We start from the raw sequence: 13,396 nt of genomic DNA on the forward strand, positions 1-13,396 counted from the left end.
CCCTCTGCAAAGGGAGGAGCTGGGCACAAAGTTCAATTCTAAATCCAGGTTTGGATATTGAACACCACTAGAGAACTAGGGGTGCTCAGACCTGGGACTCGGTCTTGGCCCAGCACCACTACTGTGACTCTATATACATGAGGATAAAAAGACCAAGCCCTATTTAAACCTTCCGCCTGGAACTTCTAAGGGTCTGACAAACATGGCAAAGTTTGGGTCTGGGTTTGTCTGTTTGCCACAAAGCTTGGTAAAGTCAAATCCAAACTTCTCCTGCCACCCCTACTTTAGGGATGGGCTCCAAGCACACAGGCATCTTCTGGGCTGTCCAGTTCCCTGTGCATTAGGCCTTATCTTCCCCATGCTCTATGGATGGACTCCTGACATGCTCTTGTACAATACAAACATGACCGGGTTTTCATTACAGTGTCAAAATGTTCTATGTCACATTGGCAGGCAAAAGTGTTTATGTTGCAAACAGAACATGCAATAATCAGGTGGGGAAGGGAGAATACAGCAATGCTGGAATGGAATCTGCGGCAAAGAGTTGGACCATGTAGTGAAGAAGGCTCAATGTGCAGAAAAGCAGAGAGAATCATAGAATATCAGGGTTGGAAGGGACCTCAGGAGGTCATCTAGTCCAACCCCCTGCTCAAAAGCAGGACCAATCCCCGATTAAATCATCCCAGCCAGGGCTTTGGCAAGCCTGACCTTAAAAACTTCTAAGGAAGGAGATTCCACCACCTCCCTAGGCAACGCATTCCAGTGTTTCACCACCCTCCTAGTGAAAAAGTTTTTCCTAATATCCAACCTAAACCTCCCCCACTGCAACTTGAGACCATTACTCCTTGTCCTGTCCTCTTCTACCACTGAGAATAGTCTATACCATCCTGAGCAAGACAGCAGGGAGCATCAGTAGGGCTAGAATGTTGTCACAGGATAATGATTTCCTGCAGGGACTTGATTTCACTTGGCATTTGTTGAAAGCAAACACTGAAGGGAAGCACAGATGTTTATCTCCAATGCAGAAAGTACTGAACACAAGAGGGCATTCATTTCCCGTGAGTTATCATGTTTGATGCACGCACCAGTTGCCACTGTCTAACTGGTTATCCCAGCAGTTACTCACAGCTTTCAGGAAGGTTGTGGTGCTTGTGTGAGGAAGCTGGGTTTCAAGTAGCTGAACCGAGGGCTTTGTGAGTTGCTGATGTCCTGTGAGATCTAGAGCAGAGCGTAAAGCCATGTCATATGGCATCTGGTTGAAGTGGTGTCAGCATGTCATGTGAATAGTGGATCTTCCAAATCATTCATCCCCCACCTCCTCTTTTGTGCTCTGTGGCTTTGTCCAGCCATCAAGAATGTGCAGGGGGAATACTATCTGAATGGGCACTGGACGATTGACTTCAGCCGAGACCTGCACATTGCTAGCACAGTTGTGCACTATGATAGAGGCTCGGAGGGGGACCTGGCCCCTGAGCAGCTTCACTCCAGGGGTCCCACCACGGAGCCCTTAGTCACTGAGGTAAGCAGCTGTGTTTACCCTCTCTTAATATTGTCATGCTGTGGTTGTTGGTCTTGGGCTGCACGTCACATTTGGCAGAGATGATGTGCTTGGTTTCTACAGGATAATGTCAGTAGACTTCAGGGGAGGCAATACACCTGTACTGAGCCCAGTGAGCAGGGATATCAGCAGGGCCAGCCTTTTGATCTGTGGGGCCTTCACCTGTAAGAAGGGGAACTATCAAGCCATGTTCACACCACTCACTGTCTGCTCTGATCCTGTTGCCAGAGAGGCAGTAGGAGGAGACCTGGTAGTGACTAGCTGTCTCTTCTTTCTGGTCAAGAAGCTAAAGAAGATAATAGGGGAAACTCATGAATTAAAGATCTGGTATAGGATGGGGGCATCCAAGTAGCTATTCATTATGCTTGTGCGTAAGGCCAGCCCAGGATACTACCTGCTGCCTAATAGGGGAGCAGCACAATCAACCAGCTCTGAGGAAGATGCACATTCTCTCTTCACTGGAAAGAGTTCTCTAAGCCTTAGAGTCTATGATGTATTAGGGAGGAAACAAAGCACAGAAAATAAATGGCCAATGAACAGAGGGGTGTAGGGAGCAGTAGGGGGAGTTTACCTTGCTTGGATCCTGAGGTAAGGGCAGGAAGAGTGGCCAGGAGAGAGAAAATACTGTTTTGTTTTCTGGCTCTTACTTCATTCTCTTTCCTTTGCAGCTCATCAGCCAGGAGCCAAACCAGGGGGTGCAGTATGAATATTACCTGCCCTTGCAAGGGCACAGCTCGGGCTACAGCTGGAGCTATGGCTCCTGGAGTGATTGCAGCTCTGAGTGTGGCGGAGGTAAGAGGGTTGGGGGCACCCTCACCAGCAGCAGACAGTGCCCAATGCAGAGCCAGTATCCAAAAGGAAAGACGCTACATGCTGCCATCTGAAGAATTGTCAGCAGCCCCTTCCCCAGGGCTGTCCCACAGAGAGATTAAGGAGCATTGGCAGCTGCAGTAGGCTATGAAGGGTCTGTAAATCGGAGGCCAGGCCGGGGTTCCCTGCAGGATTGTTCCCTACGTTCTGTTCTTTAATGCTTTGTCCAGTCTTGTTTTCTATGTCCTGAGTGATGGTGCTCCCACTGCTTCCCTTGGGGACAGTTTTCCAGACCGATAGATCTCCTCTCTGTCAAGGATTTCTTCCTGACAGGCAGCCTACGTTTTCTTTGGTTTAGCTTCATCCCTTTACACATAATTCTGCCCCCTCGAGTCACCCAAAACATGTTCTCACCAAGCCCATCTCCTTGCTGCCCCACCCCCACGTGACTGAGCCTGCCACCTCTAGTGCCTCCCTATGGAGCATCCATCCAGCAGAGAGGCTGCCAGAGTTCCCCTGTGGTCACATCATGTACACATCAACACACTCATGGATTTTCATTGAAAACCAGTTTCACGGTATGCTGAGCTCCTGCTTGCCCTTTCTCACCTTCTTTGCTGGTGGCCATTGTAGTGACTTACCTCTCTTGCCCATAATATGAGTTCAAGGATGCCTCTGTAGAAGGTGACATCACCTCCCCTGCTGTTATAATCCTGGAATAGGGATGCAGAGTTGCCCCTTTTCCCAGGGGCTGATCCACTTTCATCATGGCTTAGACCCAGCCTTGTTGGGCTGATCCACAGCTCTGCTGTTGTAACAAGTCCATGTGTTGTAGACAACAGACACAATTACTAGATAAATTATGTCTCGCAGGGCACACCCCATCAGGAGCCAGGATTAGAATCCTGGTTCTTCAACTTCCAAAACACAGGGCGCAGCCATCTGAGCTAAAGGAAAATTCCTCTTCGATCTCTTTTACCCTTCCTGTGGGCCCAGCCGCTATCTAGGGTAGGTACTTCTATAGCCTCTTTCACCAGAGTATTTGAGCACCTCACAATCATTTGTGTATTTATCATCCCAACACTTCCCTGGAGTAGGGTAATACTAAGATCCACATTTTACAGTTGGGGAGCTGAGACACAGAGAGTCCATGGAGCAGCAGGGAATTGAACGTAGGTCTCAAGTCCTAGGCTGCTGCCCTAACCACTGGACCATTTATGTGGGAACAGGTTGTATAGAGAATCCTGGAGTTGCACCTGGCCCAGTTCTCTCTGCAGCATGCAGATGCTGTGGGGCCCCCAGACTACCTCAGAAATGTGCCATTCCCCAAACGATTGCATTTAACTCCCTTTTATGGATAGGCCACTTTAACCAGAATATTATTTTCTTTTCTCCTTTAGGTTACCAGTCACGCCTGATGTTCTGCACCATAGACAATGAAGCCTATCCAGACTATATGTGCAGGGACAAACCAAAGCCAGCCAATAACCGGACATGTGGTCTTCAAGCCTGTCCCCAGACAAAACGGTGAGACTTTCTCTTTCCACCTCTCTGGATTCTTCAAGCCCCTTGTGAAGTATCTTGAGACCCAGGAAAAAGAATGCTGATTGCCTTCTGCTTCCCCCACTGCCACCCCAGTCTGGAGCTGATGAAAGAATCATACACTTCACATGTCAGTGGAAACAGACATTTCTAGACCACCCAGGGGTAGGTGATACCTGAGCTGTGACTGACAGAACAGTGGTCAACGGGACTTAGTGCCTTGCTCACTTTAAAAAATGGGATATAGGCTACTAAAGGCCATGTCTACACGACTGTAGTAAGTTGACCTATGCTACGCAACTCCAGCTATGTGAATAACATAGGTCTACACTGCCGGGGGTCGACGGGAGAAACTCTCCTGTTGACTTATTGTACTCTTCTCATTGTGGGTAGAGTACAGGGTAGACTGGAGAGCGATCTGCTGTCAATTTGGCAGGTTTTCACTAGACCCACTAAATCGACTGCCGGTGGATCGATCTCAGAGCATCAATCGGGCTGTAGTGTAGATGTAGCCTTAGGCACTTTTGAAATGTTTTACCCAAGATGTGGGAATGAATTTCTGTGCCCATAAGGAATGGATCTACATGGCCTGAGTCTGTGTCCAAAACCAGGGGCTCTCACTTTGCCTAGGTAGAGTTGCTGGAGATATTATCCTAGCCAAAGTTGGGGAAGGAGAAGGATTCACTTTGTGTTCATTCTTCCCTTCACTTGGAGCTGCAAATGTAAGAGCAAAGGGAGTTAACTTGCTGCATTCCCCAGGTCCTGGCCCTTTCTGAGAGGGCTGAGCCCTGCAATCCTTCCTCCTATTCGGCTGTCAAGCTCCCCCTTCCATTGCACTTACAGTTAGCTGCCACATGGCTCCAACAAGGGAATCCGCAGCATGTACCATTTTATCACCCTGGGACACCCTGGTGTCACCTCTCTGTATATCCAGTGGAATTAGTGTGAGGCCTGATGGAGCCCCTGTGTTTTGAGGGCACCTGGAGACCTGGAAACATTTCTGCCTACACAATCGGCTGTAGCTCTAGAATTCTATATATTGCTTAAAGTCCTTTAAAACCTTTGTTCTGTGTATAAAGGATATCTTACATCTATCTGCCGGGAATGTGGAGCCACAGCGGCGCCTGGAGCTCTCAAATGAAGAGGTAACAAGAAGGAGATAGAGATTATAGAAAGCAGAGCTTCAGCTATTCTCTGTCCACTTCCCACCTAGAAAATCTAGTTGCTTGGTGAACCCCACTGGGTGTTTTCATCCTTGGTGATGGTTTAGGATGGTGCTTTGCTTTTGACTCTCACTGCCCACAAATGATGGTGGAGGGTCCTGGGTACTAGAAAAGGGGGAGCTTTGCTCAGACAGTGGTGAGCCCTACTGGTGATTTGCTCTTCTGATTTGACTATTGGAGGGGACAGACAGTTCTTTGTATCTTTCTGTTTCTGACCCTGAAATAAGGGTTGCCTTTCCCTTGGGCAAGGCGGCTGCTTTTGAAGATTTTGCTCAATTTGTCAAGATGATAAACTCATAGAAAGAAAAAGAAATGTGGTAGGACTGCAGTGAATCACATTATTTTACTAACTAGTTAGAATGCCAAACTTCCTTTGTTGCAACCTCAAGTTTCCTCCAAAACTCTTCTCCCAACAGCATGTGCTCCAGTGCTGGCACAAAAGTGCCTGAATGCAGTGTTTACTGCAATGATATGGCTCTCCACCCTAACACCGGAAGCAAAAAGGAGAATAATTGTCCTCCCAACAAACCACTCTACTAATGGCTGAGTGGGACTTACCACCATGTTGCCCTCTACTGTCAATAGGGGGGCCCTTAGGCATCTTCTTTCATGGCTTCAATCTCGCAGGTTACCTCGGTTTACAGATGGCCTGTGATGAAAGAAGTGAGGCAGAAGATGCCTTGAGTACCAGTTGCAAAAGCCTCTGGGTGAATTTGGCCAATTATCATAAAGATCTTTTAACACAAGAGCGGCCATGCTGGGTCAGACCAAAAATCTATCTAGCCCAGTATCCTGTCTTCCAACAGTGGCCAACGCCAGGTGCCCCAGAGGGAATGAACAGAGCAGGTAATACTCAAGTGATCCATCCCCTGTCACCCGTTCCCAGCTTCTGGCAAACAGAAACTTGGGACACCATCCCTGTCCATCCTGGCTAATAGCCACTGATGGACCTATTCTCCATGAACTTATCTAGTTCTTTTTTGAACCTTGTTATAGTCTTGGCCTTCACAACATCCTCTGGCAAGCAGTTCCACAGGTTGACTCTGTGTTGTATGAAGAAATACTTTCTTTTGTTTGTTTCAAACCTGCTGCTTATTAAGCATATTATTCTGTGGCTTTATGGGGAAATGAAAAATTGTTTTTTTTAACTCCACTATAGCATCTGCAAAATCTTGATGAGTGAATTTGTTTTGAATGGTTGGCAGCCTGATTAACCTGGGCAGTCTGTGCCTTGCTGCTGATTCCTGTTGTGAGGGAATTTCTAGTTATTTTGCAGATTTAGACTGAGTTATTTGCATTTGTGGCAGCACAGAATTATATCTGGTGGGGAACAAACACAAGGTCGTCTTTGCTCAGATTTCATCCTGTGGCACTCGTTGAGGTACTAGAGGTGTTGGGTGAATTTTTAACCACAGTCTGTGATTTAGTCCCATGTCCCTCCTGTTTGCTAAAGGTCATTTGGGAAGAACTAGGTCCACTGTTGGTGGAAATTGTCATTGCCTCCTTTGTAGAGCACAAGTTGCCATCTGCTTTGAAGGACACTTGCATATGCCCTTTACAAAAGAAACCTTTGCTTGACATTAACAATATGAGCAATTATTTAACCATTTTAATATTCCCTCTTTTGGGCAAGATAACTGAAAAGGTTGCAAAAAGATGCTCTTATGGTATCTAGGTGCCTCAGATCTTCTTGGCCCTTGTCAGTTTGGTTGCATACTTGTGTACGGTACAGAAACACAACTTGATGGATAATGAATGATCAGGTGTCCACATTAATATTATTAGATCTATCAACTGCTGTAATTGCAGTTGACTTTGAGTTGTTTATGACTGGCCTACAGGCATAGATAGCAATTGATGGGGCTGCTCTTGAGTGGCTCTGTTCCTTTTTGGCTGAGAGGACCCACAGAGTTATATTGGAAAATTGCTCATTGACCTTGAAGTCATTCTTGTACGGGATTCTATTGTGTCGCTTCTCTTACTCAGTAAGTATATGGGACTCTGAGTGGAGTTAATGAGGAGGATGGGCTGAGGGCTCAGTCTGGTTAAAATGGAGGTGATAATGGCAGGCTGGGGGAACAAGTAGAAGGAGATGGCAGAAATTATATCTGCCCTCTTTACTAATCAGTGGAGCTGTTTTAGCTGGAGTTTACTTGATTAACTGGGAGGTAGCTGATGACAGGAAGTTCTCCATGAGCACCCCCTACTGCCGATTTTGGGCTCCACACACCACTGTGGTCCAAAATCATAGGCACCGACTCCGTGGGTGCTCTTGGGCTGGAGCACCCATGGAAAAAACATAGTGGGTGCTGAACACCCACTGGCAGGCCCCTCCTCCCCCTTAGCACCTGCGCTGCCGGGGGGCCTCTCCAATCAGCTCCTCCCCATTTCCCCAGCACCTCCCGCCCGCTGCGATCAGCTGTTTGGTGGTGTGCAGGAGGCACTGTGGGGGAGGAGGAGGAGGAGCAGGAGGCAGGAAGAGGCAAGGGAGAGGGTGGAATGGGGCAGGAAGAGGCAGGGCGGGAAGAGGTGGGGTGAGGGCGGGGCTGGGTGACATCAGGGGAGATTTCCCCAGATGCTGGGGAGTGGAAGGGACCAACCCCTTCCGGCTGCTGGGACACTGCTCTGCAGCGTGGCCAGCTGGTGGCTGCCTGAGAGAGCCTGGCTGGGAGGTAGCTTCCACTCCCTGCCTGGGCTTGGGTGCCAAGGACCAGGGATGAGCGAGCCGGAGCTCCCCCTTCCTGCATGTTTCCAACTTGCTCAGCTGCAGCCTCCGGTGGCTGAGCCTGGGCAGGGAGGAGAAGCTGCCTCCCCAGACAGGGAGCGGAAGTCACCTCCCCAGCCAGGCTCTCTCAGGCAGCTGTCGGGCTGCGGGGCAGCAACCAGGAGGGGACAACTTTAGAAGTGGCTCCCTTCTGCTCCCTGCCCTGGCTCCATCCTGCCAGGGAGAGCAGCAGGACATGCCGGGGGATAGGGGGGTGGGCAGGAGCAGCGGGAGGACAGAGCGCCCCCTTCCTGCAGGTAACGTGCAGTGGGGAGAGTATGGTGGCCCAGGGCTGGGCGTGGGGGAGCGGTTGGTCAGGGGGACATGTGACCTCCCCTTTATATCATGCCTCCTAGTATGGGGAGGCACCAGTTGTCTATGGGGCGCCCTTGGGAGGGGACAGAATGGGGGCAGGAAGAGGTAGGGCAGGGGTGGGGCCTTGGGGGAAGGGATGGAATGGGGGCAGGGCCTGGGATGGAACTGGGGTCCACCCCGCCCCGAAATTGGGAAGTCGGTGCCTATGTCAAAAATAACCCCTATCTGATGTCCTTCAAGGTGTGCTGCAAGGCCCATCTGTGTTCCCAGGCATAGGGTTGGAGCATGGGTGGAAAGGGCTAGGGCAAGGGTTTTCAAACTTTCCTAATGTGGACCTCATCCTAACAGTGGGATTATCGTGAGGAGCCCTCCCCTCCCACCTCGGTGGCAATTACTGCAATTGTTTACATGACAAAGAGTATGTCTAATGAATTTTTAGCATTTTTTAATGCAAGTCAGCAGTTGGAAATAAGGACATAAGCCAGCACCCTGTGACAAGGAAGCTGTCCACTGACCACCAACAAGGGGTCACCACCCACATTCTAAGAATGGGCTTTGAGACAGAATGGGGTTTTGGTTTTTCTCTATACTGTAGCTTGTGGCTGGAGTTTGTTAGGTGGTCGGGCTGATTGCATTGCTTGTCTTCTATTGTGCAGTCCTGTATGAGATGTTTTCAAGGATCGCACTCTAGTGTGATGGAGAGATGCCTTTTTTCCCCCTCTTCCTTTTAGAAATAAATAAAAGTGGTGCTCTAAGGGCATGGTTACATTACGGGCACTATAGCGGCACAGCTGTAGACACTTCCTACATCGATGGACATGGTTTTTCCGTAGGTAATCCACCTCTCCGAGGGGTGGTAGCTACGTCAATGGAAGAATTCTTCCAGCGACCTAGCCTCATGTACACTGGGGGTTAGGTCAGCTTAACTATACCACTCAGTATGAATTTTTCACACCCCTGAGTGGCATAACTAGGTCAGTCTAAATTTTAACAGTAGACCAGGCCTGAGGGGTTCCCACACAGTCAGAAAGCCAAGTGGGTTGCACTCAGGGATTGGTTCCACAGGGCTGCCCCATTGCCCACTTACGCTATGCAGTAATTGTTCATGTTTAAACTCACCTGTAACTTTACTCCAGCTACATTTGAGTTTCTGCCTCTGGTAATGTAATGGTGATCAGCTCCACACTGACAGTTATGGTGAAACTCACTTAACATATGGTCAGCTTGTGTAGTCATCCGTTACTTTCATGGCTGCCTCCTGGACATGCAGGTATAATGCAAATTGCCACCTTTGCCAATTTTCTTGAGTGAAAGACAAAAATATGCCCCTGTGACGTCCTGTCATGCTGTGGTGGCCCTTTGTGTCTTTCTTTCTTTCTGTTGCTGATGTTACAACACAAAAAGAGATTTTCCCCTAACTGGTTGAACTGGGGATTTAAGAGTTAACCTTGGCCCTTTGGGCACCAGCTGTGATACAGCAAGCTCTATGTACAGGGTCTTCCTTGCTAGCCCTCTTTGTTCATTGGTTCTGTGACGGCTTTCTGTTACCTACAGCTGGAAAACCGGGGAGTGGGGAGCCTGCTCAGCCACCTGCGGGGGAGGTACCCAAACGCGTTCCGTTTACTGCATGTCATACAATGGACAAGCCTCCCAGGGGGTGGTGGACGATGCCAAGTGCATGGCCTTTGCGGAGCAGCCCCGCAGCACGCAGCCCTGCAACATGCGACAGTGTGCAACGTGGAGCGCAGGGCCCTGGTCAGAGGTGAGTTTACCCTTTGAATGCAATGTACATATCGGACAACCACCCTCTGAGCTAGCACACCAGGGATTGCACCGGGGACCTTCAGAGCTAGAAGTGTGAAATGCTACAGCTTGAGCTAAAGAGACAGGTTCTCCACCTAGGGCTGCAACAGACTTAGATCCTGTGCAGATTGGGCAGAGAAAGGTACTTGTAGAACATACTCTGTGCAGACGGAGGACCAAATCCTGCCTTGGTCCTTAATCTACAAAGGCATTACACTAAACTGTATGTCTGGGCAGAGTTCAGTCCATACACGATATTGCGAGTTGGATTGTTGGTGCCTGGGTGTATTTGTGTCTCCACAAGGGGGAACTCTTTGAACCACTTACATGCAAGCCTGCCAATGAGGAAGACATTTGAAATCCTTGAAGCATAGAAAGGAGAGATGGAGGACACCTATTAAATCCTGTCTAATCCATCTTCAGTGCAGGGCTGAAATTTATTCTCCTGAATTTACGTTCAGTCCAGCAGTACAGCCTGGCAACATTTGTATTGCTGTGTTGAGACATTGCATTGCCTGAAAAGGTGCACCATAGAATCATAGAAGATTAAGGTTGGAAGAGACCTCAGGAGGTCATCTAGTCCAACCTCCTGCTCAAAGCAGGACCAACCCCAGGTAAATCATCCCAGCCAGGGCTTTGTCAAGCCGGGCCTTGAAAACCTCTAAGGATGGAGATTCCACCACCTCCCTAGGTAACCCATTCCAGTGCTTCACCACCCCCGCTAGTGAAAAAGTTTTTCCTAATATCCAACCTAGACCTTTCCCGCTGCAACTTGAGACGATTGCTCCTTGTTCTGTCATCTGCCACCACTGAGAACAGCCTAGCTCCATCCTCTTTGGAATCCGCCCTTCAGGTAGTTGAAGGCTGCTATCAAATCCCCCCTCACTCTTCTCTTCTGCAGACTAAATAAGCCAAGTTCCTCTGCCTTTCCTCATAAGTCATGTGCCCCAGCCCCCTAATCATTTTCGTTACCCTCTGCAGGACTCTCTCCAATTTGTCCACATCATTTCTGTAGTGGGGGTGGGTGGGGGGAGGCAAAACTGGATGCAGTACTCCAGATGTGGCCTCACCAGTGCCAAATAGAGGGGAATAATCACTTAGAATCATAGACTTTAAGGTCAGAAGGGACCATTATGATCATCTAGTCTGACTTCCTGCACAACGCAAGCCACAGAATCTCACCCAGCAACTCCTGTAACAAACCCCTGACCTATGTCTGAGCTATTGAAGTCCTCAAATAGTGATTTAAAGACTTCAAGGTGCAGAGAATCCTCCAGCAAGTGACCTGTGCACCATGCTGCAGAGGAAGGTGAAAAATCCCCAGGGCCTCTGCCAGTCTGCCCTGGGGGAAATTCCTTCCCGACCCCAAATATGGCAATCAGCTAAACCCTGAGCATGTGGGCAAGACTCACCAGCCAGACACCCAGGAAAGAATTCTCTGTAGTAACTCAGATCCCACCCCATCTAACATCTCATCACAGGCCTTTGGGCATATCTACTGCTAATAGTCGAAGATCAATTAGTTGCCAAAATTAGGCTATCCCATCATATCATCTCCTCCATAAATTTATCAAGCTTAATCTTGAAGCCAGATATGTCTTTTGCCCCCACTGCTTCCCTTTGAAGGCTGTTCCAGAACTTCACTCCTCTGACGGTTAGAAACCTTCATATAATTTCCAGTCTAAACTTCCTGATGGCCAGTTTATATCCATTTGTTCTTGTGTCCACATTGGTACTGAGCTTAAATAATTCTTCTCCCTCTGCGGTATTTATCTCTCTGATATATCCCTCAATCTGCTGGCAATGCTCCTACTAATGCAGCCCAATATGCTGCTTAGCCTTCTTGGCAACAAGGGCACACTGTTGACTCATATTCAGCTTCTTGTCCGCTGTAACCCCTAGGTCCTTTTCTGCAGAACTGCCACTTAGCCAGCCTGTAGCAGTGCGTGAGATTCTTCCATCCTAAGTGCAGGACTCTGCACTTGTCCTTGTTGAACCTCATCAGATTTCTTTTGGCCCAATCCTCCAATTTGTCTAGGCCACACTGGACCCTATCCCTATCCTCCAGTGTATCTACTTCTCCCCCAAGCTTAGTGTCATCCATGAACTTGCTGAGGGTGCAATCCATCCCATCATCCAGATCATTAATGAAGATGTTGAACAATGTAATATGACAGTGTGGCATAACATCATGGCATTGCAATTCCTGAAACATTCAGGACTCTACATTTGTCTTGAAAGATGCAGGAAAAATATATAAATATGGAGATTGCCACAGATTCCAGAATGGTTTGGATACTAGGAATCATGACAGTGAAATTAAAAGAGGAATGTTGCATTGAAAAACACTAAAAATATATATAAAATGTAATTTCTAGCATAGCGGTCACAACACAGCCCCACCATGTGGAAAAAACAGAGAGTTCCTGTTCTCCCTCTGTCATCAGGAGAAACCAATTAGGAGCCAGAATGTGGATCACTTGAGTGCGACAAGGTCTTTGGGCCGGGGATCTGGACAATGCAAGAACCTATGTCCTCTTCCCTGCTCTGAAATACTTACCTTATGCTGATTTCTGGATCCGGCCCACCAGCTGTTTTAATCCGGCCCTCGAGCTCCCGCTGGGGAGTGGGGTCTGGGGCTTACCCCGCTCCGGCGCTCCAGCTGGGAAGCAGAGTCGGGGGCCGCTCCATGCAGCTCCCAGAAGCAGCGACATGGCTCCCCTCTGGCTCCTACATGTAGGGGCAGCCAGAGGGCTCCGTTCTGCACACTGCCCCCACCCGAAGTGCAGCCCCTGCAGCTCCCATTGGCCAGGAACCACGGCCAATGGGAGCTGTAGGGGTGATGCCTGCGGACGGGGCAGCATGCAGGGCCGCCTGGCTGTGCCTCCACGTAGGAGCCGGAGAAGGAACACGCCACTGCTTCTGGGAGCCGCTTGAGGTAAGCGCCGCCCAGAGCCTGAGCCCTTGAGCCTCCCCCCGCACCCCAACCCCCTGCCCCAGTCCTGATCCCCCTCCCACCCTCCAAATGCCTCAATCCCAGCCCAGAGCACCCTCCTACACCCCAAACTCCTCATCCCCAGCCCCACCCCAGAGCCTTCACCACCTGCCAGAGCCCTCACCCCCGCCCCCACATCCCTCCCACTCCAGCCCGGAGCCCCCTCCTGCACCCTGAATTCCTCATTTCTGGACCCACCCTGGAGCCCACACCCCCAACCAGAGCCCGCACCCTCTCCCACACCCCAACCCCAATTTTGTGAGTATTCATGGCTCGCCATACAATTTCTATTCCCAGATGTGGCCCTTGGGCCAAAAAGTTTGCCCACCCCTGCACTAACATCATAACCTGTAGCTCGTGTGTATCACTTTGCATCAGTAGATCTC

General features: G+C 49.4%; 1 protein-coding gene across 1 annotated transcript in view; it reads left to right on the forward strand.

Moving 5' to 3' along the window:
* PAPLN (papilin, proteoglycan like sulfated glycoprotein) overlaps positions 1-13,396 on the forward strand; it is a 53,346-nt gene that overhangs the window by 19,993 nt on the left and 19,957 nt on the right. Inside the window, exons 8-12 of the mRNA XM_077819977.1 lie at positions 1,347-1,519; positions 2,227-2,350; positions 3,769-3,895; positions 4,990-5,055; positions 9,767-9,974. Of these exons, the coding sequence (XP_077676103.1) occupies positions 1,347-1,519; positions 2,227-2,350; positions 3,769-3,895; positions 4,990-5,055; positions 9,767-9,974 (698 nt within the window). The remainder of the gene's footprint in view (positions 1-1,346; positions 1,520-2,226; positions 2,351-3,768; positions 3,896-4,989; positions 5,056-9,766; positions 9,975-13,396) is intronic.

The sequence above is a fragment of the Eretmochelys imbricata genome, chromosome 6 (assembly GCF_965152235.1).
Source record: "Eretmochelys imbricata isolate rEreImb1 chromosome 6, rEreImb1.hap1, whole genome shotgun sequence".
In the NCBI taxonomy this organism is placed as follows: Eukaryota; Metazoa; Chordata; order Testudines; family Cheloniidae; genus Eretmochelys; species Eretmochelys imbricata.